The following is a 27605-nucleotide window of genomic DNA, read 5'->3' on the forward strand; positions in this document are numbered from 1 at the left end:
TTCAGGCTCCGCCCCCGCCTGCCCAGCCCTTTCGGGAAGTCATCCCTGGTGTTGGTGAGGGGAATTCCTACTTGCAGGCCTGCAGCAGCCAGCTACACTGCTAAATGTGAGTACGGCATCGCGACCCTGCCGGGACCCCCAAACCCCAGCCCACGAGTGGGGGTCTGCCCCACTGGCTCTCTCGTGCTCCCGCTTTCCAGCGGCTTCTCTGGGGCAGTAACACCTTAGTCACAAAGGGCAGGAAGGAGGGCGTTGGTAGCTCTTCCTTGGGAGGTTTCACTTTCTAGTTTTCTGGGTTTTCAAACACCCTGCCGATGTCCTCATCCCCCAACACCTCCAGCCTCTCCGACATCGGGATCTCACAGAAGGTTGGAGGTGAGGGGGTCCTTTTGTCAGGCCCAGTTACACACATTTATTAACTACTTGCTCGGGATGCTGAAGCAGAAGGATGCCTTGAGCCCGGGAGCTCCAAGCCAGCTTAGACACATAGTGAGACCCCACATCTTTTTGTTTCTGTTTTATTTATTTGACTTCTGTTTTTATGAGAAAAGGTCTCATATTTCCTAAGTGGTCTTGCTTGAACTCTGTAGCCCGGGATGACCTTGAACATCTGTTCCTCTTGCCTCCCCTCCCGAATGAACGCTGACATAGATGTCTGCCCCCGGCATCAGGTTTAGTCAGTGCTGGGGATCGAACCTGGAGTTTCATGTATTTTAGGCAGAGACTCTGCAAACTGATGGATTGGGTGTGACTCAGTGTCACGAGTAACTGCATATCTAAGACCCTGTTTTTGGCCCCTAGCACACTTCCTTTAAAAAAAAAAAAACAACAACAACAAACGGGGGATCCTTGCCAGACACAGTTCACACCTCTGATCCCAGCACTTGGGCGGCTGGGGCAAGAGGGTCTCCGGAGGTTTGAGGCCAGCCTGAGTCACATAGGGCCACCACAGCCTGAGGTACAGTGTAAGATCCTGTCTCAAATAACAAAAGCCAATTAGCGAACGTTCCACCCTCCATTCGGGCTCCATCTCTGGTCTTCCTTCCCTGCCCTTACTCCCAGGGACTGGGCTCTACTTTCTCTTGAGTGATGGGCATGTGAATTGACCCCCTCGATTCGCTTCTCTGTCAGGTGTAGAGGCTTCCCTGCTGCTCTGTGCAGGGCTGTGCCAACTATGGGCCTTGGCCACTCACTTGAGAACTGGCGAGCAGGATGGTCATAAGGGTAGCTTAATTTGCAGAAGGTGCAGAGTTCAGTGAGAACACGCATCTTTGGGGGAAGAGGAAGTGAACAGTAGTGAGCTCAAATGGACAACCAGCCTAAGATTCTGGGGACTTGGGAACTCTGACTGGAGCCCAGCTCTGGTAGGAGAAGGTGGTTGAGGCAGCTGTTCCTAATGTCCTCTGCTTCCTACCTGAGGACCCTTGGGACAGGGAAGAGAGGCTGGCCATCACAGGAGTTCTGGATGGCTCTCCCGGAAACTCGACCAATACCTTTGGCACATAGGGTATCCACCCTGCTCTGAGGTGGGGCATTGGGCAAGACAGTTACTACCTTGAGTTCTTGGGTGTTCAGACTTCCTGTGGTGTGTGCCATACTCTCAGCTTCTTGTGTAGCAGAGGTTGGTCACTAGCTCAGGTTACAGAAAATGTTCACCTTTGACTGTCCATTGGTGCCATTTCCTGGACAGCAACAACCCCACCCATATCCTCTGTCCCATGGCCTCACAAGCCATACTGCCATAGTGGTGACCCAGGGCAAGCCTGGTCTACATCAAGAGCAGAATGACCGAGCTAGACCTTGGCATCTTAGGCCACAATGAGTCAATAAAAGATATTTAACATGTGGTGGGTTGGGTTGTTCCAAGTAGGAGTTGGTAGTGAGGGTTATGCCTCAGATACAAGTTCCAGAATTTTCCTGTAAACCTTGATCCTACAGATCCTAAGTAAGGCCTGGGAGACTGTGGATAGGATTAAATGTCAGCCAGAAGCCAAGTATGAGAGCTTGAGCCGCTGGTCCAGAGTTCAAGGCCATCCTACCAGTAAAATAAGACTCCTCTTAAAAACCAAAGTGGGAGCCAGGCAGCGGTGGTGCATGCCTTTAATCCCAGCACTCGGGAGGCAGAGGCAGGCGAATCTCTGAGTTCGAGGCCAGCCTGGTCTACAGAGCAAGATCCAGGAAAGGCACAAAGCTACACAGAGAAACCCTGTCTTGAAAAACCAAAAAAAAAAAAAAAACCAAAGTGGGCCTTACAGAGAGAGATATCTCTGTGCCTTAGAGGACTTGCTGCTCAGAGGATCTGAGTTGGGTCGCCAGTACCCACCCACACTGGGGGGCTCAGGAGTATTTTAACTCCATGGGATCTGATAACCTCTCCTGGCTTCCATGGGCACCTGCACACTTGTACACACACGGAGAAAAGTTAAAAAAGAAAGAAGTCCCAGGCAAGTCCTGTCCGGGAGAGAAAACTCGTCTCTCGGTCAGGGGTTCCCAGCCCACTAGCAGTCCACACTTCACCTTTGACAATCGGCATTCACTTGTAACGTCCTGGGGGCAGAGTTCTGGGCTGGCAGAGCAGCTTGGCACCTGGCTGGGCCACGGTTCAGGTTAAGAGTTTCTTCTTTTGGGGTCTCACTCTGGCCTTCCCTAGTTGAGCATGCCTATGCTCCAGTATTGGGGTGTAGGCTGCCACTCCAGGCCTGGGTTGGTTAAGATTTTCTTTAAGAGGGGCTAGTGAGATGGCCACCAAGCCTCACCGATGATCCGAGTTCAAGCCCCCGAACTAACACGGTGGAAGGTGAGGTCACGGAGGGAGAGTGCCCGCTTATACTGAACGTTCGTTCACCTTTTCTCAAACCCCAAGTGGACAGCGATCTCGTGGCTGGGCTGGGGCACTGATTTCACTTTCACTTTCGTCTGCCCTGTCCAGACCCAGTGAGCAGAGCCGGAGACAAGGGAAGCTACTTGAAGCTAGCCAGGGGAGGGGCTGGCAAATGAAGTTTCTGTATGTGGTGTCACAGGCCTATAATCTCAGCACTGAGAGGTGTGTATAACGAAAAGAACATGAGGACGCTCCAGGCTGGTGGGGGCACAGGTTTATTTTTGGAATAAACCTGAGAAGGGTTCTTATCAGAGAAGGCAGGAAAGTGAACTTCGGTAGTGTTAGTGCTTACACTAGGAAATGCGGGAGTTGTGACGTTAGGATGATGCTGGGCAGTTGGAACTGTTAGCCACGAGAGAGAGGCTGTTCAAACCGGAATGCCACACAGGGCCGGGATGAGGCTGGAATGGGTTGTGGTGTCGTTCTCCTGAAGGCAGATTAGGGTTCAGGGTCATTGTCACTTAACCTCACAGTCACCTTGGTGCTACCCTGGACCGGATACCCACCAGAGAAAGGAGGAAAAGACCCCGAGCTCCACATGCAGTCTGATTTGATTGTTGAGCCCGGTGTGCTTACGATGGGTCCTCCCACCGGGCGGTGGTGGTGCATGCCTCAGGAGGCAGAGGCAAGTGCATCTGTGTAGCAGGAATCTTAAAAGGTCTTATTAATAAAAACAAATCTGAGGCCAGGTATTGGGGTGAATGCTGGAAAATCAGAGAAGCAGAGCAAGCCACAGCCACCTCACCTTGCCAATTCCTCAGCTGATCCTGTTTCCTCAGACTGGAAGCCTCTGAGTTCTCATCCAAATGGATCTCAGCTGAACGGCTGCGCAAAAGCCTAAAAGCTTAATCAGCCTCAAGTTCCTGGTCCTCACGCCTTAGATCTGTGAGTTCGAGGCCAGCCTGGTGTACAGAGCAAGTTCCAGGACAGCCAGGGCTACACACAGAGAAACTCTGTCTCAAAAAACAAACAAAAAGATGAGTTGTCCCCTCCCCGCCGCCGCCAACATGTAGCTTCAGGATAGCCACTTTATCTGTACCACAGAGGAAGTTCCGTTGCTAGTGGTGGTTCAGAGCCGAGGCTGCGATGGCAGAGCCCTGACAGACTGACCTTTCCTGCTGTTGGGGTTTTGTTTTGGTTCTTAGAGACAGGGTTTCCCTGTGTAGCCTTGGCTGCCCTGAAACTTTGTTTATAGACCAGGCTGGCCTCAAACTCAGAGATCTCTACCTACCCGAGCCTCCCAAGCTGTGGAATTAACAACACACCTGGTTCTGTTGAGGTTTGAGATAGTGTCAGACTGTATCTTCAGCTACAGGGAAACTTGTTACCTAACTCAGTCCTTCAAACTGCAGCCTCTTCCTACTTCCTAAATGCTGGATGACAGGCATGATGCCCTAGACCCAGGTTTCCCCCACACCCTGACATCATTCTGTGTGACCCAGGCTAGCCTGAACTAGTGGGGCCACCTTCACCTCTGGAGGGGCTTTCGGTCTTTTAGACATTGTGAGAACTTTGAAAAATTTTGGTGCTCAGACCCTACCCTCTGTCCCCAAATCCAAAGCCCCAGATTTACAGGACTTTAAGAGCCTCCAGGGGAGATGGCTCAGCAGCTAAGAGCTGGTCCTGCTCCTGCAGAGGACCTGGGTTCAATTCCCAGCACTCACATGCACATACCCACACACAGACACATCCAAGAGTCCTTTATCACTGGCTTCTATGTTGTTTATTTTGAGACAAGGTCTCATTATGTAGCCCTGGTTGGCCTGCAATTCACTATGTAGACCAAGCTGGCCTCCATCTCACGGAGACCTTCCCACCTCTGTCTCCCAAATACCGAGATTAAAGGCAAGTGCCACCGCACCCAGCATACCGCTGTCTTTTGAGGGCCTTGACTTAACAGAAATCAAAGCTGGAACTAACTGCACATATCTAGTAAGCCACGCGAGTCCGAGACTTGTCACAAATACAGTGTTGGAGGCACAAGGGCCATGTGGGCTCCAGGGAATTGGCTGGTGGTCTTGTGCAGGGCACAGCTGTGGGGCATGGAAGGGAGTGGACAGGGAAGTGAAATGGAACCTTGTACTGAAGCAGGGCCTTGGCCTCCGAACAAAGCCGGAACCTAGCCTGATTAGCTTTGAGGAAGGCTCTTGCTGAGTCACTGAGCTGGGAGAGGCTCTCAGGCCCCTGACTGTTCCCAGCTGGGGTGACAGATGGTGGAGAGGCCTCAGTCTTGGGGAGTGGAGCATTGTACGATGAGGAGCCAATAGAGGCTGTGCCTGGTAGCTACTCCCACCTCAGAAGACTTTCTACAGTACCCTTCTTCCGGGTGGGGCTTCCAAACCCTGCTGGCATCCCAGGCCCTTCCTCTTGTCCCATCTGGTTTCCTGGCCTTCTTCCTTGCCGTGGACCTGCAGAGGAGCCCCTGGAGAGACGCTCCCACTGGGGGAAAGCCTCTGCATTGCTGTGCCTCCAGGGCTGGGTTAGGTTGGTGCAAGACTTAGCTCCTTCCTTACCCACAGACAAGTGAGAGTTAAGCCCTAATGCCAGGTGAGGAAGGAGGCCCCAGCCACACCCCTCACTGCCTTAGGAAAACTGGGCCTTGGGCGCTGTCTATTCCTGTACTGGTGAAAAGCCAGGCTTGGCTCTGGTGCATTCTCTCCAAAGGTGTCATTGCAGTGCCGGGAAAAGACTGCCGTCCGAATTTTGTAACTGAGGAGGCAGATAGAAGAACAAAGGACTTGTCTAAGGTCACCCATCGAAAGAGAGGAGCTGGGTGTTGGTGGCTCACGCCTTTGATCCCAGCACTCAGGAGGCACAGGCAGGCAGATCTCTGAGTTCAAGACCAACCTGGTCTACAGAGCAAGTTCCAGGACAGCCAGGGCTACACAGAGAACCAATAAAAAAAAAAGTTAGGGAGAGTTAAGTCACAGTTTAGGTGGCCCCAGCCTTATGGAGTTCTGAACGCTGCTCTCCTCGAACAGGATTTCATATCCATAGAGGCAAAGCACAGCCACGTGAGCATAGTGAGGAGCGCTCAGGGCCGAAGGATGGGAGTCGGCACAGAGCCTGGAAGTCAGAAGTCGAGCTCTGAGACCGGAAAAGCTACCCTCCTGAGAATTAGGGAGCTTAGCCTCCTGTGGAAAAGGAGCTCAGGACAGCTCTCCGTCAAATCCCAACATGGCCGTCAGGTTAAAGAAAGAGGCAGTGTGTTAGTTCCTGCGTGTGTCACAAGGACAAAAGCAGCTTCAGGAAGGACCTGAGTGTTTCACCGTTTGAGGATGCAGTCACCGTGCCTAATGGCATGGCCGCAGGATTCTGAGGCCACGGGTCACACGGTGCCCACTTAGGTACCAGGAAACAGCCAGATGCCGCTGCTCAGCTCAGCTTGCTTTCTCCTTTTGGTCCGGTGTGAGCCCGCAGCCCTTGGAGTGATGGCTGGGCTTGGTCTTCCCACGTCAGGGATCCCATCTAGAAAATTCCCTCACAGCCGAGCCCTGGGCATTGTCTCCTTGGTGACTGTGGACGCTGTCAAGTTGGCGGTGTTAACCGGCACAAGCGACATTGCGTCCCTCTCCTGTGGGAAGCAAAGCGGACAAGCCGGGGAGATGACTCCCTTTAAAGTGCTTGTCGTTCAAGGGAGAGGGCCTGAGTTCCGTCCCAGCACCTAAGTAAAAGCTAAACACTGTGACGGTAGCCGGACTGGGGATGTGAAGACAGACAAAGCCCTGGAGCTGGCTGGCCCGCTAGCCTGCTGGCAAGCCACAGGCCCTCCTGACCCAGAGGAGTTTGGTTGTCTCAACAAAAACAAAAACAAACCAAGGTGGGACAGGAGAGATGAGGCAAAGGTCCTCCTGCTAAGCCTGACACACTGAGTTTGACCCACACGGTGGAAGAGAAGAACCAACTTTACTCCCATAGGTTGTCTTATGATTTCCACAGGCACACTGCGGCACACGTACCTGCTAAATAAAATTTAATTTAACAATTTTCCAAAAAAAAAGAAGGGTAGATGTCACCTGAAGATAACACTCCGGGGTGACCTCCACACGCACCTGTACACACCCCAAACAGCACACAAAAACCTGTCATCCTGTGTGTTTTGTTTTGGTGGTGTCTTTTTGTCTTGAGGTAGGGTCTCCTGTAGCCCAGGCTGGCTCCAGACTTGCCGTGTGACTAAAGGTAACTTCACACTCCTGAGCTTCCTCTGCCTTCTGAGTGCTGGGACTGCAGATGGAGGAAGCCGCCACACCAGCCCATGTGGTGCTGGAAATCGAACCCAGGGCTTCAGGCATGATAGGCACCCACTCTGTCACCTGAGCCATATGCCTGCTTCAGCCCAAGGCTTCCGAATGCAGGTCCCTAACCAATGTTGCCAGTGTTTCTAATTACCTAATTTAGAGAAAGAAAAGACCAGCGGGGATATAGCTCAGAGCCAGAAAGAGAGTTTGTCTAGCATTTGTGAAATTCAATCCTCAATTCTGTCAGAACAATTCAAAATAGTAACAACAATATTGAAAACAGTTAAAAAGAATCAAATGTTGCCTCAGGGCTCTAGTCCCAATAACACCTCATCTTGTGTGACCCTGAATGACTCATAGTCTCTATCTAAGTCACAGCTACTTAGAGTTATAGTATCCAAATGTCAAAATGGCATCAACCAGCCACAATGGCCTATTTAAATTAAAATTTTAAATTTTTTCCCATGTGGGAGACTGAGCCTTGGGCCTGGTGCTCTATTGGTGAGCCACACTGCTAGCCCCTCAAATTAAAATAAAAATGTTTCCTGGGGATGTGTCTTAGTTTGCTTTCTGTTAATGTGATAAAACACGATGAAGAAACATAACTTGGGGGAGAGAAAGGTTTATTACATCTTGTAGGTTAGATTCCATCATCGGGGAAGTCTGGGCAGGAACCTGGAGGCAGGACCTGAAGCAGGGGCCATGAAGGCATGCTGCATGCTGCTGCTGCATGCTGCATGCTGCTTACAGGCTTGCTCCTGGTGACTTGCTCAGCCCACTGTCTTTTTTTTTTTTTCTTCTTTTTTTTTTTTTTTTTTTTTTTTTTTGGTTTTTGAGACAAGGTTTCTCTGTGTAGTTCTGGTACCTGTCCTGGATCTCACTCTGTAGACCAGGCTGGCCTCGAACTCACAGAGATCCGCCTGGCTCTGCCTCCTGCGTGCTGGGATTAAAGGCATGGGCCACCACCGCCCAGCTTCAGCCCACTTTCTTACCCACCCAGGACCACCTGTCCAGGGGTGGTACTGTCCCCAGTGGCCTGGGCCCTCCTCTACCAACTAGCAATCAAGAAAATGCCCCACAGGCCTGCCTACAAGCAATTTGATGGGGGATTTTTCTCAATTGTAGTTCTTCCCTTTTGACACCAGCTTATGTTAAGTTGACAAAAAAACTGACCAGGACAGGATGTAGTGCAGCACAGTGGTAGAGCACTTGGCCCAGCTTGTGCAAGGAAGCCCAAAGGTCCCATTCTCAACACTGAGAAAGCCACAATGGTTTGCCCAAGCATAGTGGAGCATGCATGTAGCTCCAGCACTCAGGAGGCTGAAGATGGAAGACAATTTAAAACCAATCTGCGCTAAATGACAAGATTCATTATACAAAAAAAAAAAAAAAAAAAGCAACACTTTATTTTCTTAGATGCACTAGCCACATTCCAGATGTTCAGCAGAAGCACATATAGCTAGTCTAGAGACAGAAGGCAGAATATTTCCAGGCTCTGGAGAGATGGCTCAGCAGTTCGGAGGACTTGCTACTCTTGCAGGGACAGGACTTTGTTCCCAGCAACTGATATTAAGCAGCCCACAACTGCCTGTGTTTCTAGCTCCAGGAAATCCAAAGCTTTCTTGTGTTCTCTGCAGGCACTGCACACACACACACACACTCACACTCAGAAGAAAGGAAGGGAGGGAGGGAGGAAGGAGAAAGTTCAGGTATAGTTTCTGGGTCAAGGCTCTGTATTGCTTAGCAAACTTAATTGCCTTTTTCTGACTCAGACAGACTTGTCCAATGTCCAAGGGGTGCTAGGTATAAAGACGGGCAGGGATAAGGGTGTGTGACATTCACAAATAAGCCAAGCACTGAGTGAAATCACCCGGATTCGGAGGTAAAAACATGGAGTGGGTGGGTACCACGTACCACCATTTGCCTCTTCTCCTCCCCTCCCCTACCTGTAATACTGTGACAGTGTTGACAGCAGGAGCTGGGCCATCCACAGACCGGGCGAAGAAGGGTGAGACTAGAGGGCTTTGCCAAGCTATGAAGCCACCTGGTTTGATGGGAGTGTCGCTTGGGTCTTTTCTGTGATGGGGACCTACTTCTGAAACGTTCACCTCAGGACTACTTAGGGCACAGGAAGGGGGAGGGGTGCAGGGAGGACACCTGAATGCAGCCAGGCCTTCCTGAGTCGTGCAATAAAAAGCTGCTTGACCCTGGAGGAGCCAGCAAGCTTCCCAGAGCCATGGCTCCCTGGTGTGTGCAGGACAAGGCTGCTTAGTTTCTTCCGCAGAGTGATCTGCTCGCTCAACTTGGCCTGACTGCCCGGTGCACCTTAGGAACTGGAAACCTTTGATCTACAGGTAGTGTGTGGAGGGAGTGGCCTGGAGTGAGGGAAAGGTGGCAGTACCTCTGGGCTTTGTGGGTAACTGAAGCAAGCAGAGGTGAGGTCTGGTATGGGGATAAGAAAAGGAGAAGCAGGTATGGCAGAAGCCGGCCTTCATTCCAAGAGACTGAGTCAGGAAGACCATGAGCTCAGAGTCAGCCGAGGCTATAGCGCCCGACTATCTCAGAAGTGGGGGCAAGGCAGGAGGAGGAAGAGGAGGAGCACTGAGAGATGGCTCAGAGGTTAGGAGTGCTTGCAGAGGAGCCAAGTTTGAGTCCCGGCACCTGTGGGAGGCCAGCTCCACATTTATTTACCCCAGGAAGTGAGGAATACGAGATTAAGATAGAAATAGAGGGGAGAGAAAAAGATAGAAAGGAAGGAGAGCCTCGGGAGGGCCTGGATCCTTATCCACCAGCCCAGAACTGTATCCCGAAGGACTTTTTATAACAATGCCAAGGGGCAGGGCCAAGGACCTCCCCCTTGCTAAACACAGCCAAGTGTAGACCCTTCCAAACACCTGGTACTCAGGCCTGTGGTCCAGTCATTCCCCTTCTGCCGTCCTGCTGGGTAAAGGCACTAGAAAACCTAGGTGGGCTCCAACAAGCACCCACATTGGGTGTCTCACAGTTACCTCTAACTCCAACTCCAGGACATCTGATACCCTCCTCTGACCCCAGTGGGGCGCCAGGTACACATGAAGTCTACATACATACATGCAAGTAAAACATTCATACACATAAAGTAAATCATATATATCCATATATATAAAACACACACACACACACACACACACACACACACACACACACACACACACACGGGCTGGAGCAATGGCTTAGCAGTTGAGCACTTACCACTCTTGAGGAGAACCCAAATTCAGTTCCCAGCACCCATGTGGTGGTGGCTCACAGCCACCACTAATTCTAGCTCCAGAGGCCACTCTAAGGGCTCCTGCATGCAAGCACGTGGTGCACATAAACTCATGCAAGCTAATACACATGACATAAAGTAAAATATTTAATTTTTAAAAATCCGAAGAGGAGGAGGAGGTGGTGGGAGTAGGGTGAAGAAGGGGGTAATTGGGGGAGCTGGAGAGGGAAGGCCATCTTTGAACTGCCCTGCCTTGTCCCAAATGCCCTGTGTTTATCTTTTGTCTTCTCTACCTATCCTCCATGCTGCAATCAGGTTTTCCCGGGGCGTGGGATTCAACATGGCAACCACAGCAACTGAAGAGGCCATCATCCGCATCCCCCCATACCACTACATCCACGTGCTGGACCAAAACAGCAATGTGTCCCGCGTGGAGGTTGGACCAAAGACCTACATCCGGCAGGACAATGAGAGGTTGGTGTAGAGCTGTCCCAGCTGAGGAGAGCCTAGCTGGCAGGAATGAGCCTTGCCTAGGTGACTTACTGCGTCCTTTGGAACAGCAGCCCTGGTCCTCACGCCCTCTCTTACATTACTACAGGGTACTGTTTGCCCCGGTACGCATGGTGACAGTTCCCCCACGCCACTACTGCATAGTGGCCAACCCTGTGTCCCGGGACGCCCAGAGCTTGGTGTTATTTGACACCACAGGGCAAGTTCGGCTTCGCCATGCTGACCAAGAGATCCGGCTGGCCCAGGACCCCTTCCCCCTGTACCCAGGGGAAGTGCTGGAAAAGGTACTTGGCTTTTCCTTCCAACTCTGCCTGCCCTGCCGCGATTGCTAGGGCTCCTGCTGGCCTCCCGCGGGAAGACAAAGGGCCTGTGGGCGGGGTTGAGGAGGAGGGGTGTTTATGGATTCTCAGCAGGGGCAAAGTTGACTGGCTGCCCCTTCATCCCCACTACCCTGCTCTCCACACACACCTCAGACAGACTTACCCTCATGTCACAAGATCCATCCCCAGATGCCTGTGACTGTTACCATCATCACGGCCAGACCCTCATCCATGTTGCCCTCAGGCCTGAGCTCCCAAGCAAGGGGATCTACTGCAATTTCTTCAATAGTTCTGCCTTTGCCTGCACGGTGTTTTCTACCTTTAAACTGACTTTCTCTACAGACCAGTGCCTTTCGGGTTGTCCTTACATTTTATTTACTTATTTATTTGGGGGCTGGGGTGTGCATGCATGCTACCAATTGCATGTGGAGGTCAGAGGACAACTTGCAGGAGTCAGTTCTTCCCTTCCGTCGTGCGGGTCCCGGGGTTGAACTCAGGTCATCAGGCTCAGCAGCAAGTGCCTTCGCCACTGAGCGATCTAGCCAGCCCACTTTTAAATTTTCCCCTTTCTGCAGCGCTAAGGATAGAACTCAGGGCATTGCGTATGCTAGACAAGTGCTCTATATCCACAAGCCCTAATCAGTGCTTTTTGCTCTTGAGTGCCTAATAGCGTGACTCCGGGAGAGCGTAGAGATGCACACAGCTGGGGAGAAGGAGGATGTAGAGAAATAATGAGGGGTCAGTGAGCTGGCCCAGCAGGTAAAAGCATTTGCTGCATCTGCCTGTCAACCTGAGATCCATCCCCCAGACCTGAGGTGGGAAGAGAACTGACTCCCGTAAGTTATCTCAGACTTCCAGACGTGCATGGTAATTCATGCACATCAACACGCACAGACACACACACACACACACACACACACACACACACACACACACAGAAGAGAAAAAAAAATTAATGAAACTAAAAATAATGAGAAATGATTAAGACAGCAATCATTAAAGAATCTGAGTGGAAGTAGGACGGTGGTGGCACACGCCTTTAATCCCAGCACTCAGTAGGCAGAGGCAGGTGGAGCTCTGTGAGTTCAAGGCCAGCCTGGTCTACAGAGCGGGTCCAGGACAGTCAGGGCTACATAGTGAGACCCTGTCTAGAAAGAAAAAAAAAATAAGAAAACAAACAAACAAGAATCTAAACCCTCATCTGACCTCTGACCGGCTGTTCCCGCCCTGGGTGAGGAGTGCTTGAAGTAGTGAGAAGGATCTTCAGAAGCCCAGGGCCTCAGCAGCACAGCCCCGTGGCTGCCTCATTTTCACCCCCTTCCCCTACACTCTCCCAGAGCTGGTCCGTCCTCTCCCACCCAGACAGGAGCGCTGGGGTGTCACAGAGAAGGCCCTCCCATCTCCCGTCACTGTTCACGCTCTCCCGAGGCTGGCAGCATTTGCTGGTGGCATGAGGGGCATCTTCTGATTCACCCTCCTCCTTAGCCGTGACCACGAGAGCAGCTGGGCCTTCAACTTTCCTTTTGTTTTGCTTGCTCGTTTGTTCTTGGTTTTACTTTGGCTTTGAGACAGGGTTTTACCTCACCATGTGACCCTGGCTTGCCTAGAACTCTCTGTGTGGACCAAACTGGCCTTGGACTTGTGGTAGTCCTCATGCCACGGGCTCCCAAGTGCTAGGATTACAGATCTACAGTACCACATCCAACTCCAGGTATTTAAAAAGAAAACAGACTATTTGATGATGATGATGGTGATGATGGTGATGATGGTGATGATGATGATGATGGTGTGTGTGTGTGTGTGTGTGTGTGTGTGTGTGTGTGTGTGTGTTAGCACACATTGACAGAGTACACGTGCAGCTCAGAGAATAGCTTGTGGGTCCCAGGGATCAAACTGGATGGTCAGGCTTAGCTGTGAGTGCCGTTACACACTGAACCACCTTTCCAGCTCCCCCAGATTTTTGTTTTATTTTGAGACAGCAGTCCTGGCAGGTCAGAAGGCAGAGATCCGCTTGCCTGTGGTTCCCAAGTGTGGGATTAAAGGAGTGTGCCATCTCACCTGGCTTCCCCCAGATCTTGCAGAAACAAATGAGACTTGCCAGGTGGGAGGGTGTGCAACATTAGTCCTTTGCAGGCTTTTACTGCTGGCCTGTGGGTCTGTTTCCCAGCTGTCTATGGCTTTCTCTCTCCTGTCTGCTCATTCTTAGCAGTGTGTACTTGACGTCTCTAAGTTACTCCTTCACAAACCCCTCTGGCCCCACCTCCCACCTCCACTGAACTTCCTCTGGCAAAGCCCTAAGACAAGTCAGGCATGGTGGTACCTGCCTGTCATCCCAGCCTTTGAGAGGCAGAGGCAGGAGTTCTAGGCCGGCCTGTGTCCACATTGTCCCTGTCCCTGCTGCTTTCATAGTCTGTCCTCAGCCTCCTGTGCACCCCCCTGTTCCTGTGTCCTTGACCACTCAGGGCTGACGTACAGGACTCCTGGCTGCGGCTGGGAGTGCTCTTCTAGAACAGCCTCATTTCAGACATCCGAACCCCCCAGTTCTCTTCTTCCATGTTCTCAGTATTGATTAGGGACATCACTGGGTAACCAGGTGCCTAAACTAAACACCTGCAGGGCCATGGGGGACAAACTGGAAAGAATCAGTGCGGGCAGCCAGTGGACTGTTAGGAAGGTGTTATTGTCTTCCTAGTAGTTTAAACGGGGAACGTGGCAGGGAGACAGCATGCTTTGTGATCCAGCAGACAGGAAGTGAGGTGAGGTGTGCTGGCATGTGCCTTGGAGAGCAGAGGCAGGAAGATGGTGATTTGAGGACAGCCTAGGCTAGACAGAAGCTGATACATGGTCTGCCTCTCTCCAGTCCAGTGTGAGGCCAGGGGGTAAAGTGAGTGCCCACCTTCTGCAGCCCACGCCAGTCTGTCATGGGGAACGCGGGCATTACTTGGGCTCATGTCTTGACTCCATTCGGCAACAGCTATGTGGACTTGCCCCACCCCCAACATGTCTGAACCTCTTTCTTTCCTGCCTGGTTTAGAATATTTTCAAAGACCAAATCGAGTCCTATTTGTAAAGACATTTCTGCAAACTTTCAAGTTGTCAGTTTTTTTTTTTAAAGATTTATTTATTTATTATGTATATAGAAGAGGGTGCCAGATCTCATTGCAGATGGTTGTGAGCCACCATGTGGGTGCTGGGAATTGAACTCGGGACCTCTGGAAGAACAGTCGGTGCTTTTAACCTCTGAGCCATCTCTCCAGCCCAAGTTGTCAGTTTTTGTAAGGCCTCCCCTTCCTGCTGGTTGGAATGCTGTGAACATGAGGCAAACCAAAAGCAAAGCCACAAGATTAAAATCTGCGTTGTAGAGCACTTACTATAGTCCCGCTCTCCTCTCTCTCTCTCTCTCTCTCTCTCTCTCTCTCTCTCTCTCTCTCCTCTCTTCTCTCTCTTCTCTCTCTCTCTCTCTCTCTCTCTCTCTCTCTCTGAGACAGGGTCTCATGTAGTCCAGGCTGACCTAGGACTTGCTGTGTAATTGAGGAGGGTCTTGACTTCTCTCGCTGGCATTGCTCAGGTGCTGTGGTTATGGGCGCATGCCCCTATGCCCAGCTTTACGTTTGTACTTTCAAATTCCTTCTAGAGCAGTGGTTCTCAACCTTCCGAACACCGCGGTCCTTTAATACAGCTCCTCATGTTGTGGTGACCCCCAATCATAAAATTATTTCATTACTACTTCATACCTGTAATTTTGCCACTGTTATGAATCATAATGTAAGTATCTGATATATTCCTGAATATATTCACGCGATAGTCACAACCCGCAGGTTGAGAACTGCCGTTCTAGAACATCCATGCAAACCAGGTCCTGTAATTGTCATTGTTCAGCTTCCTGATGTCTCCCCCGTTCTCCACCAGTTCTCCTCACTCTTGTCCTCGATAGAGGACAGTGTTCTTGGCTCCTCAGTGGTGACATCCTCACTAGTTCTTCAGATCAGGTGGCCTTGGGCCCACCCTACCCTTATACATTCCACTGTGGTTTTAATGGAGATGACAAAGATGGACGCTGTGGAGCTGGATGTGTGGCTCGGTGATGATGCACTGGTTCAGCATTCTCAGGCCCCGATTTGATCCACAGCAGTGCGGCCCTCCCAGAGACTGAGGCTGTGGACTCTGATCTCCCGAGGATCAGGCTTGAGCCCTGGGATCACAGCTCAGACACTGCATGACCCTTTCCTCGTAGGACATCACCCCGCTGCAGGTGGTTCTGCCCAACACTGCCCTGCATCTGAAGGCCTTGCTGGACTTCGAGGACAAGAATGGAGACAAGATCATGGCAGGAGACGAGTGGCTGTTTGAGGGGCCTGGTGAGTTCCGTCTCCGTCTCTCCAGCTTTGTCTGAGCCAGGGCTTCCTTCCTGCCTCCCTGCAGTAACCCTGATATCTCTGACCGTCCTCATGGGCTTCCTCCTCCTTCCCCAGGCACCTACATCCCCCAGAAGGAAGTGGAGGTCGTGGAGATCATTCAGGCCACAGTCATCAAACAGAACCAGGCGCTGCGGCTAAGGGCGCGGAAGGAATGCTTTGACCGGGAAGGGAAGGAGAGGGTGACAGGTGAGGTCAACAAAGGGCACCACTGGGCTGGAGGGTGGGCAGGAAGGGCTCCCTGCAGGGGAGGAAGAGAATCATGTGAAGCCTGGGCAGGGCTCTTGGTGTGTGTGTGTGTGGGGGAGGGGTTGGTGTTGTTTTTGTTTTGTTTTTTTGGTTTTTTGAGACAGGGTTTCTCTGTAGCCCAGACTGGCCTTGAACTCACAGAGATCCACCTGCCTCTGCCTCCCGAGTGCTGGGATTAAAGGTGTGCACCACCATGGCCCGGCCTGTCTCTGTCTTTCATTGTTTGTTCTTATTGTTGGTTTTTCTTTCTTTTCTCATTTTTCTTTATTAAGAAATTTTCTACTCACTCTACATGCCACCCACAGATCCCACCTCCTCCCTCTTCCCACCCCCTTATTGTTTGTTTGTTTGTTTACTTATTTATTTATTTATTATGTATATAGAAGAGGGCACCAGATCTCATTACAGATGGTTGTGAGCCACCATGTGGTTGCTGGGAATTGAACTCAGGACCTCTGGAAGAGCAGCCAGTGCTCTTAACCTCTGAGCCACCTCTCCAGCCCATTGTTGGTTTTAAGATTTAAAAAAATATATCATCACCCTATTTTCACATGTATGAGTGTTTTATGTATGTCTGTGCACCACTTTCATGTCCAGTGCCCATGGAGGCCAGAAGAGGGTGTCTGATCCCCTAGAACTGGAGTAACAGGCCCAGGCCATTGTGAGTCACCATGTGGGTGCTGGAAATTGAACCCAAGTCCTCTGGAAGAAGAGCCAGTGCTCTTAACCTCTGAGCCAGATAAGAGGCTCCCCAGGTCTATTGTTTTTGAGACAGTGTCTCATGTAGCCCCGACCTGGTATTCATCTTGTAGTCCAGGATGGCTGCAAACTCATGGCAATCCTGCCTAAGCTTCCTGACTGCTGGATTATAAGTGCGTTGTTTTGTTTTTCAAGACAGGGTTTCTCTGTGTAGCCCTGGCTGTCCTGGAACTCACTCTGTAGTCCAGGCTGGCCTTGAACTCACAGAGATCTGCCTGCCTCTGCCTCCTGAGTGCTGGGATTAAAAAAGTGTGCCACCACACCCAGCTACCCTCCCCACTCTTTACCCTAAACTGTGGGCAGTGGCTACCTCTTACCTGGTTCTAGATCAAAAAGTAAGGTGTTCAAATCCGTCTGCCCGATATTGGTTCAAAGTGATGGATGGTATTTTATTTGGGCCCCTGACAGCTGTGTGAGCCCTGCTGCCCCATTTTCCGCATGGCAAGACTGAAGCCCTTGCCCAGGGTCTGTGGCCAGGCAGGGTGAGACTGGGTGACTTGCTGCTGGTAGACTCGCTGCTCCAATAAACAACATGACACTCGCAGGCCCAGTAGAGGGCCTTCTGCCCATTGCAGGAGAATGGAAAATCAAGTCTTTGGTGCTTAGAGACAGCATCGCAAGCTGAAACTGGAGCGGTGACTTGGCATTCTAGAAATGCCTTAGCAGTTTTTTGGGTTTTGCCTTTTGAGATGGGTCTCCCTATGTAGCCTAGGCTTAAAGAAAACTCCTGATCCTCCCACCTTAACCTCATGAGTGCTGGGGTTATGGGTATGCGCCACCAGGCCCCGCAAAACAACAAAGGCTGTTGTTGTTGTTGTTTTAAATCTTCTGGGATGGATCTTACTTTCCTCTGGCCTCATAGAAAAGAGCGGCTGTAAGGACCTTGTCAGGCGCTCAACCCTGGAGTGTTGGGGGGTGGCTTTTCTTTGGTCCTGTCACCTAGGCTGTGTGGAGAAGCCATGGCGGGAGGCTTAGCTGTGCTGACTCCTCCTTCCTGCTCACGACCCAGGTGAGGAGTGGCTGGTCCGATCCGTGGGTGCCTATCTCCCGGCGGTGTTCGAAGAGGTGCTGGACGTGGTGGACGCTGTGATCCTTACAGAAAAGGTCTGTGCTCTGGATGTGGGTTAGGGAACTGGCTAGGCAGTGCTCAGAGAGGCAGACAATGTGCCAGGAAAGGAGAAGCAGCAGCCCTCAGGTCATAGGTCAGATCTCCAGAGGGCAGCCCTGGAGCATCCTCCAGGGTAGGTGGGCACTGGGACCAGTTAGGGGCCTACGGTATTCTCAAATCCAGGGTGCTGGCAGAGGGGAGGTGGTGGGGAGGCCTCCACAAGCACCCCGTGTGTGTTTTTTCCTGCAGACAGCCCTGCACCTCCGGGCTCTGCAGAACTTCAAGGACCTTCGGGGAGTGGTCCACCGCACTGGGGAGGAGTGGTTAGTGACCGTCCGGGACACAGAAGCCCATGTGCCAGATGTCTATGAGGAGGTGCTGGGGGTGGTACCCATCACCACTCTGGGACCTCGGCACTACTGTGTCATCCTTGACCCAATGGGACCAGATGGCAAGAACCAGCTGGGACAAAAGCGTGTCGTCAAGGTAAGCCACCCTCCGCCCCAGAGCTCGTGAGGATCAAGACCCTTGAGTGACCAGAGGTCTTCTAATCTCGCTCCCTTCACTTCTTCTAAACAGTACACACATTCTCAACACCGTCAGTGCTTTTACACACTTGGCTTTACATTCCTGACACACTGCCCTATTCACTTCCCTTAGTGGTCCTGGGTTTCCTCTTCAGACCTTATGGACCTGCTGCTGCCACTTCTGGAAACTTCGGCCCCACCTAGAGGTCCTGGGATTTGCTCCTCCATGTTCCAGAACCTTTTTCTTCTGTATAAGACAAATTTCACAGCCTCCCCACCTTCTGCCCTCTCCTGACCTCCCCGGCCCTCCCCCCCTCCCCCGCCCTCCTCCACCCCCTGTGACAGCTTAGCAAGCTGCCACCGCAAAGACAGGGACTAGACAGCTTAGGCCTTATGTGGATAAGATTTGGACTAAAGCTACTCAATGCACTAGGGAGGTTAAGGCAGGAGGATCAGGAGTTCAAGACCCAGAGTGAGTTCTGGGCCACCCCAACACATGAGATGTTGTCTAAAAACAAAAGAAAAGAAAGGGGTTCAGGAGGTAGTAAAAGCCAAGACTGCCCTTTTCAGACACGGTGGCCCACGCCCTTCATCCCAGCACTCAGGAGGCAGAGGCAGGCAGATCTCTGTGAATTCCAGTCCAGCCAAGGCTACATAGTGAGATCCAATCTCAAAAACAAACAAACAAAACAACCCAAGTGTCTATCATTTGATGGATGGATGGATTTTTAAAAATGTGGCATATCAATATGGTGGAATTTAAAAAAAAAGTATTTTTTTTATACCACAACAGACAAAGACTGAAAACAGCAGCTAAGTGAAGAAGCCAGACATGAAAGGGCAGACACTGTATGATTCCATATATGTGAAATGTCCAGAATGTAGAAATCCAGAGGCTCGGGCAGTAGATTGTTGGTTGGAGATGGATGGGAGCCACGGGTACAGGTTTCTTTTCAAGGTGATAAAAATATTCTAGACTTACACAGTTGAGACAGTCAAGTGATTATGAATCTACTAACATGAGTTTCATGCTCTAAATGGGTAAAACTTGTGGACTATATCACAATAAAAACAGTCCGGAGCTGAGGAGCAGCTCAGTTGGTAACAGGCAAGCATGGGGCCTGAATTCAATGCCTCGTCCCCACTGGCATGGGGCATGTACCTAGAATCCCAGGGCTGGGGCAGGAGATCCTGGGGGATCTGTGAGGCTTGCTGCCTAGCCAACCTAGTCTAGTCATTGATCCCCAGGTTCCAGTGAGGGGCCCTGTCTCAGACAACCAGGGAAGGCTGGCGGGGTGGCTCAGTGCATAAAGATGCTTCCCACCAAGCATGATGATCCAAGTTCAATCCCCACAACCTATTTGGTAGACTGGGAAAACTGACTCCTGCAAACTGAACTCTGACCTCTACATGTGTGCCACGGCATGTGCACACATACATGCAAAATATTATTAATAGTAATAAATCAGTTTAAACATCAATTTAAAAAAGTTAACTGGCTTCTGAGGAGTGGCATCTAAGGTTGACCTCTGGCCTCCACACATATCCACACACACATGCACACATACCCTCCCACCTAAACACGCATACATACACACACAAACACAGTCAGCACTCTTTATCCACAAGTCCCACATCTATGATTCAGTCAACAGCAGACAAAAAATTTTTGGAAAAATTCCATCTGAACAGAAAATATGTAAATTTTTCTTTATTATTTTTCCTAATCCAGCCTTTACATGGTATTATCAGTAATCTGTAATCTACATATGATCTATATTTAAGGTTCATAGGAGGATGTGTGGGCTGTATCCATAAGGGACTTGAGCACCACTTTGGGGCTTTTAGGTGAGAAGTTCTAGAACCCATTATACATAGAACACAGATACAGAGAGAAGTCTGTATATTCCTTAAAATATAAGCTGGGCCAGATGTGGCACACACCTGTACTCACAACACTTAAGAAGCTGAGGCAGAAGGGTTGAGAATTTGAGGCCAACCTGGGCTACACAGCAAGACCCCTTCTCAAAGGAGAGAAGAAAAAAAGCCAGTGAAGTGTACAGCTGTGTTCCCACCTGATACAAGAGCCTGATCCAAGAGTCCAGGAGTCCACAGCCAGCCTGGGCAACATGGCGAAGTGCCACACCATCAACACCACCAATAAACTGCATAGTGGCAGGTCAGATCTGGCCCTGTGACCAGAGTTTGCCCACCTGTAGCACGAATCTTAAAAGGTCTTATCAATAAAATCAAACCTGGAGCCAGGTATTGGGGTGAATGCTGAATGATCAGAGAAACAGAACAGTCCACAGCTACCTCACATTGCCAATCCCTCAGCTGATCCTGTTTCCTTAGTCTGGAAGCCTCTGAGTCCTCATCCGGAATGGATCCCAGCTGAACTGCTGCTCAAAAGCCTAAACTTAACCTTCTCTAGTTCCTGGTTTCCACACCTTACATACCTTTCTGCCATCACTTCCTGGGATTAAAGACGTGAGTCACCATGCCTGGCTGTTCACAGTGTGGCTTTAAACTCACAGAGATCCGGATGGATCTCTGCCTCCCAAGTGATAGGATTAAAGGTGTGTGTGCCACCATTTTCTGGCCTCTGTATCTAGTGGCTGTTCTGTTCTCTGACCCCAGATAAGTTTATTAGGGTGCACAATATTTTGGGGAACACAATATCACCACATCCACCCTCAAATTCTACCAGATCAATAAAACAAACCGTGGGCAAAATGAAAAACAACAATAGGTTAAATAAATATCATTTCTTTGTGACCATCTTATTTTCTTTGGGGATTCTTTGTTTTGGTTTTTGTAACAGGGTTCTCATTTTGTTACCTAGACTGGCCTTGGACCCAGGATGATCCTTCTTTAGCTTCCAAAGTGTGGAGATTACAGACATATGCACTGCACCCAGCTTAGGGTAATTCTTACTTGTTTAGCCTGAGGACCTAGGTCCCGACCATTTACAGGCTTGACAAGGTGAGCTGCCAGCGTTTGTCCAGACAGAGAGACAGGCGCTATGACGGGGGTGTGCTGGGCTTCCGTCTTCGACACAAGCCCAGCACAGCGTGTGGATGGGGAAGTGGCCCCCAGAAGAGCCGGCTCAAGGTCGGCAGAGGCGGCCAGCCAGAAGGCTCTGCTGAGGCCTGAGTGGCTCCGCGTCCTGACCTCCCCTCTTCCCCACTAGGGAGAGAAGTCCTTTTTCCTCCAGCCAGGGGAGAGGCTGGAGAGAGGCATCCAGGATGTGTACGTGCTGTCCGAGCAGCAGGGGCTGCTGCTGAGGGCGCTGCAGGCCCTGGAGGAGGGGGAGGAGGAGGAGAAGGTCTCCCACCAGGCGGGAGACCGCTGGCTCATCCGCGGGCCCCTGGAGTACGTGCCGTCTGCAAAAGTGGAGGTGGTGGAGGAGCGCCAGGCCATCCCTCTGGACCAAAATGAGGGCATCTATGTGCAGGATGTCAAGACCGGGAAGGTACCAGCTGGGGGGTGGGAGGGGCCAGCAGTGGCTTCCTCTGGGCAATCGGGCGATGCTAATGGGAAGAGGCAGGTTGGGGGAAGGATCCAACAGCATACACAGCAGCAGCCAGGTGGCTGTCGGGCAGATGTGAGGCCATTTCATATTCCACCTGCTGTCTTCGTGCTAAATGTCACCTTTTAGAGCTTCCAGCTGAGAGGATGAACTAGGCTTTAGGACAGGGGTTCTGCCCTACTGCAGATGTGATCCCAGCATGAAGGTCACACAGGAATACGGCCCACATCTCTTGTAGACTCTCCTTTGCTGCTTCACCTAAAAAACCTTGACCTTGGTTTGACTAAGGACTACATTGGCCACCTCTTTCCCTGAGGATCTAATGTAGAAACAATTCGGAGTCCAAGATGATGTCTGTGTATATGAGGTACTTCCTAGGGTCACGTCTGTGGCTGTGATGCCCCCCCATGCTGCTCCATCAAGGGAAATCCTAGAAATACTATCAAGCACTTGCCAAGTGCTGTTCTTTGAATTAGACTTGTGAATGCTCCTCATTGTGTAACCCGGATGGCCCATTATACAGATGAGGAAAGTAAAGCCTGGGCATAGCTTGAGAAAGCACCTCGCAGATGGCAACTAAGCTTGAGTGCAGCCTTCCTGCAGAGACCTCCTTTAACCAGGATACTGTGATAGCCCTGGACAGGGTCCGCTCAGGACACTAGGGGTGACATTCTCCCTCCTACCCTCTCTGAAAATTCCTTTCCTAGGTGCGGGCTGTGATTGGAAGCACCTACATGCTGACCCAGGATGAAGTCCTATGGGAAAAGGAGCTGCCTCCCGGGGTGGAGGAACTGCTGACCTTGGGGCATGACCCTCTGGCAGACAGGGGTCAGACGGTCACGGGCAAGGTCCTTCAGCCCTCAGCTCCAAGGAACAAGACCCGAGTGGTCAGCTACCGTGTCCCACACAATGCAGCTGTACAGGTGTATGACTACAGAGCCAAGAGAGCCCGGTGAGCAGACAGAAGGCCTCTGCGGGGTCCCGAGCGATGCTCTCAGAGGGTCTGACGTCCCCCTTTCTCCACAGAGTGGTCTTTGGGCCTGAGCTAGTGTCCCTGGACCCTGAGGAGCAGTTCACGGTATTGTCCCTGTCTGCTGGGCGGCCCAAGCGTCCACACGCTCGCCGTGCACTCTGCTTGCTGCTGGGACCTGATTTCTTTACTGACGTCATCACCATTGAAACCGCAGACCATGCCCGGCTGCAGCTGCAACTTGCCTACAACTGGTGAGACTGGGACCCGGGGGCAGCCTCAGGTACGAGGAGGGCAGAGGCAGGCCCTAGACCAGGAGGGCGCTGGGACCCGGGGGCAGCCTCAGGAATGAGGAGGGCAGAGGCAGGCCTCGGTGCCCTAGACCAGGAGGGAGCTCGGACCTGGGGGCAGCCTCAGGAACGAGGAGGGCAGAGGCAGGCCTCGGTGCCCTCGACCAGGAGGGTGCTGGGAGTTTAGGAAATGTGGGGAGGGTGTGGCCTAACCTTCTAGGATGGGGGCGTCAGGGCCCCAGTAAAAGGGGACTACCCTGCTTAACACTGCATTGAGACAAGATTTCTCTACAGCTCTGGCTGTCCTGGAACTCATATGTTGACTAGGCTGCCTCAAACTCACAGAGATTCACCTAGCTCTCCTCCCTGGTGTTGGGACTAAAGGCTTCTGCAAGTTTTCTTTTTTAAGAGAATGGTTTTTTATAATCAGTGAACATGAGCGGTGTGAACCTGCAGCCAGAATACACTGCTGGGTCCCGTCCCAGCTGTGCTCTCTGCCGTCTGGGGACCCGTATAAGGAACGTTGTGTTTTCCTCCTTTTCCCTCGCTGGGAAATGAAGTTGACCTACTTCACAGAGCACTGGAAGGCTGTAATGAAACATTGAATGCTGGGGTGCTGGGGGCAAGAGAATAGCTTGTCTTCAGTGATGTCGCCACCTCTAAGTTGCGCACACTCCAGTAAACAACTCCATACCAATGCTCATACAAAGGGCCCGAATTAACTCAGGGGGTCATTTTAAAAAAGTCATAGAGTGAGGTTAGGAAGGAGGCGTGGGGGTGGGGTGGGAGGAAGAATAGAGGAGGTACTGCGGTAAGTGTGATCAAAATACATTATATACGTGTATGAAATTGTGAAATAACAAACTATTTTTCCAAAAAGCCAGCAGGGGCGTGGGTAAAGCAGGGGGCAGGTAAAGCAGGGGCAGGTAAAGGAGCTTGCTGTACAAACCCTGGCGACCTCAGCTGTCCCCGAGCCCACATCAAGGTGGACCGAGAGAGCCGATTTCACAAAGTGGCCCTCTGACCTCCATAGGAAGGCCATGGCCCTCCCACACTGTGCACACAAACACACACAATACTTTTTTTTTTTTTTAAATGAACACTATCAGAACAGTGCATGGCTGTAACCCAGCACTCAGCAGGTAGAAGCAGGAGAATCAGGTATTCAAGGCCAGTGTCAGCTGAAAGGGTTCAAAGCCAGCCTGGGTCTCCTGGGTGAGGCCCTGTCTCCAGGAGTCACCTGGAGACGTGGTGTTCACCGGCGTCTGGTGAAGAGCTAGCACACTGACCAAGGCAGAGAGGGAGCTGGCCTAGCGACAGTGAAGAGCACAGACCCTGGAGCCATCTTGCCTGGGATTCAAGTTTTGTCTTGCCACATGTGGTGTGACCTTGAATTTAACACCTCTAACTCTATTTCCTCTTCTGTAAAATGGGGGAATAGGTATCTCCACCGTAGGGACTCTGAAGATAGAACAGAGGTGCTTGCTGGGCACAAATTAACATCTCCACTGTAGGAGCCCCAGGGGATGGGTGTTGAAATCCTGCTCGGAAAAGCTATCACTTCTTGTGGGAAAACAGCTTCCCACTCTGGGCCTCTCTGTTCACAGGCACTTTGAGCTGAAGAACCGGGATGACCCTGAAGAGACAGCGAAGCTTTTCTCCGTGCCCGACTTCGTGGGAGACGCATGCAAAGCCATCGCGTCCCGAGTGCGAGGGGCCGTAGCCTCCGTCACCTTTGACGACTTCCACAAGAACTCAGCTCGCATCATTCGCATGGCTGTTTTTGGCTTTGAGATGTCCGAAGACACAGGTCCTGATGGCACACTCCTGCCCCAGGCTCGTGACCGCGCCATCTTCCCCCAAAATGGGCTGGTGGTCAGCAGTGTGGACGTGCAGTCTGTAGAGCCTGTGGACCAGCGGACCCGGGACGCCCTTCAGCGCAGTGTCCAGCTAGCCATTGAAATTACCACCAACTCCCAGGAGGCAGCAGCCAAGTGAGTGGGGTGGGGCGGGGGGTTGGGGGGGTGGGACAGGGGAAGCACCTCAGCTAGTGCCTAGACCTGAATAAAGTGGCATTTACAAATGGTCTGCCTGCTGCCATCTGGTCCCCAAGGGTCTCTTCTCTACCCAGCATGAGCATTAAAACAGGACGTTCCCGCTCCGGTGGCTTCCCACTCTTTTCAGGGCCTTCCAGGCTCTCCAGGAGAGTTCTGCCTTCCTGTCCCCAGCCTTCAGCTTGGTCCCACCTTGGGCCTTTGGAAATTCTTGGCCTAGTGTACTTTTTCCGGCCCAAGGTCACCTCCTCGGAGGACCCCTTACTTTCTCCTGTAACTCTCTTCCCACTCATCCACTTGCTCCCAGGTGCTCATCCGTGTCTGGAAGCACCCTAGCCTGTTTTCGTCCCACGGGAGGGTGCTTCCAGGAAAGCAGAGCCATGAGGCATGTCTGCCTTCCACAGGCCTAGAGCTGCGCTATGGCTGCTGCCCTTGCCCATTGTTCTGGGTCCAGGGGCAGGTTGAGTGCTTGGGGAGGGGGCCAGGGTCAGTCTCTGCCCCAGGTGCTCCTTTCTCCCCTCTGGCCTCACACTACCATCTCATCTGCTCTTGTTCTTGCCCAGGCATGAGGCTCAGAGACTAGAGCAGGAAGCCCGTGGCCGGCTTGAGAGGCAGAAGATCTTGGACCAGTCAGAAGCCGAGAAAGCCCGCAAGGAACTCTTGGAGCTTGAGGCTATGAGGTGGGCCAAGACATGGAGGTGGAAAGACTGGCCGGTCTGAGGGTCTTGGCAAAGCTGCTGGGCTCGGGCAGGGGTCGGGGTGAGAGGCAAGCAGAGCACACTTTCAGGCATAAATCAAGACCCAAGAAGGGCTGAGGATGTGCCTTAGAGGTAGGGCACTTGCCTATCACGTACAAGGCTCCACCCCCAGCATTGGAAGAAAATTAAAAATCATGGCCCAGCAGGGCGACACAGTGGGTCAAGGCCCTTGCTCCCAAGCCTGATGACCTGAGTTCCCAGGGACCCACCCAGCGGGAGGAGAGGACCGATCCTCACAAGTTGTCCTCTGACCGTCACACCTGTGTCATGGTGCCCCCCTCAAGTCCCTGGGTGGGCGGGCTTTCCTTCTAGGTCTCCCCCAACTCTGTTTCCCCCGCAGCATGGCTGTGGAAAGCACAGGGAACGCCAAGGCAGAGGCCGAGTCCCGGGCCGAGGCTGCGCGGATTGAAGGGGAAGGTTCTGTACTGCAGGCCAAGCTGAAGGCGCAGGCGTTGGCCATTGAGACGGTGAGCTGGGGGTGGCTGCGGAAAGGGTGGCATTGGGGCCGGGGAGAGGCCCGTCGTTGGTTGAAGGCCCCGAAACCAAGCGGGATAGCGAGTAGACAGCCTGACACACAGCGCTGCTCAAGCTCCCAGGGGTTTGCCAAGTCTGCCCTCGGTAACGGAAGACGGGGCTCATTAGTCATCCCACGGCTGAGCCCTGAAGCGTCGCCCACCCTGTGGTGTGTGCTTTACATCCGTGACCTCATTCCATGCTTGAGGTACCTGTCACCTCCATTTTACACTGCGGCTTGGACTGGGGGACCCCTGCCTAAGAGTCACCAACTCAAGAGTGGCCTAGCTGGGGTTTGCACCTGAGGCTCTCTTCTGCCTCAGTTTCCCCCCGGGGGTTGCTGGCTTGGGTGATTTGCTGCACAGTTCCTAGGCCGCATGACCTCAAGCTGGCCTGGTCTCCCTCTTCCAGGAGGCTGAGCTGGAGCGAGTACAGAAAGTACGAGAGCTGGAACTGGTCTACGCCCGGGCCCAGCTGCAGCTGGAAGTGAGCAAGGCGCAGCAGCTAGCGGATGTGGAGGCAAAGAAGTTCAAGGAGATGACAGCGGCCCTGGGCCCCGGCACCATCAAGGACCTGGCTGTGGCTGGGCCGGAGATGCAGGTGAGACAGAAAGGCACAGAGGGAGAGTGGATGTTGGCCTGGGAGCCAAGGAGGTAAAAGGCAAACGCGTTTGGGGAAATGTTGGCGGATGGGAAGGGGTTGGGGAGTGAGCTGTCTCTGTGACCTGTCGTTGAGCACCATGCGATGCCGCACCAGCATCAGGCACTGTCCTAGACCCTGCCAAGCCAGCGCTGTGAGGGGGACAGAAACAGATGAGACATCAGCACCTCAGAGTCAGGAAGGGTGACCCGCGCGGGGTGACGGTGGCTGGTTTAGGAGGGCCCCTCTAGAGGGAGCAGCCGAGATAAAGCACCGGTTTCTGAGGGGCTTCTTGCCTGACTTTATCCTCCCACCCTGCAGGTGAAACTTCTCCAGTCCCTGGGCCTGAAATCCACTCTCATCACAGATGGCTCTTCTCCCATCAACCTCTTCAACACGGCCTTCGGGCTGCTGGGGCTGGGGGCTGACGGTCAGCCGCCGCCAGCACAGAAGTAACGTGGGAGGCCCAGCCTGGGGAAGGGTGGCCTTTGCCAGTCTCCTGCTCCGATCTCTCTGAAGCAGCCGCGCCGTGCCTTAGGTCAACACTGATTGTACTGACGATAGATAAAATAAAACGATAACTTCGGAAATTCAA

At 52.1% G+C, this 27605-nt stretch overlaps 1 protein-coding gene across 2 annotated transcripts; it reads left to right on the plus strand.

Moving 5' to 3' along the window:
- On the plus strand, positions 1-27605 carry LOC114704354 (major vault protein). Of its 2 annotated transcripts, XM_028885543.2 has the most exons (16): positions 16-106; positions 2930-3043; positions 10682-10840; positions 10965-11160; positions 15431-15554; positions 15669-15800; positions 17629-17723; positions 17977-18213; positions 21448-21729; positions 22494-22738; positions 22813-23010; positions 24654-25040; positions 25664-25780; positions 26199-26325; positions 26783-26971; positions 27332-27605. In XM_028885543.2, the coding sequence occupies exons 2-16, from the start codon at positions 2994-2996 to the stop codon at positions 27464-27466; spliced, it is 2673 nt and encodes an 890-aa protein (XP_028741376.2). In that variant the 5' UTR covers positions 16-106; positions 2930-2993; the 3' UTR covers positions 27467-27605. The 2 variants fall into 2 exon arrangements, with proteins under 2 accessions (XP_037066357.1, XP_028741376.2); XM_037210462.1 differs by lacking the exon at positions 2930-3043 and having other exon boundaries at positions 1-106.

Source organism: Peromyscus leucopus, chromosome 1 (genome assembly GCF_004664715.2).
Source record: "Peromyscus leucopus breed LL Stock chromosome 1, UCI_PerLeu_2.1, whole genome shotgun sequence".
Lineage (NCBI taxonomy): Eukaryota > Metazoa > Chordata > Mammalia > Rodentia > Cricetidae > Peromyscus > Peromyscus leucopus.

What these genes read in the sequence shown, in the direction of transcription:
- LOC114704354 (XM_028885543.2), top strand. Translation starts at nt 2,994, where the DNA reads ATGAAGTTTCTGTATGTGGTGTCACAGGCCTATAATCTCAGCACTGAG. An exon ending in AGGGAAGGAGAGGGTGACAG is followed by an intron (nt 15,801 to 17,628) that starts GTGAGGTCAACA and finishes CTCACGACCCAG; the next exon opens with GTGAGGAGTGGCTGGTCCGA. An exon ending in TTGGAGCTTGAGGCTATGAG is followed by an intron (nt 25,781 to 26,198) that starts GTGGGCCAAGAC and finishes TTTCCCCCGCAG; the next exon opens with CATGGCTGTGGAAAGCACAG.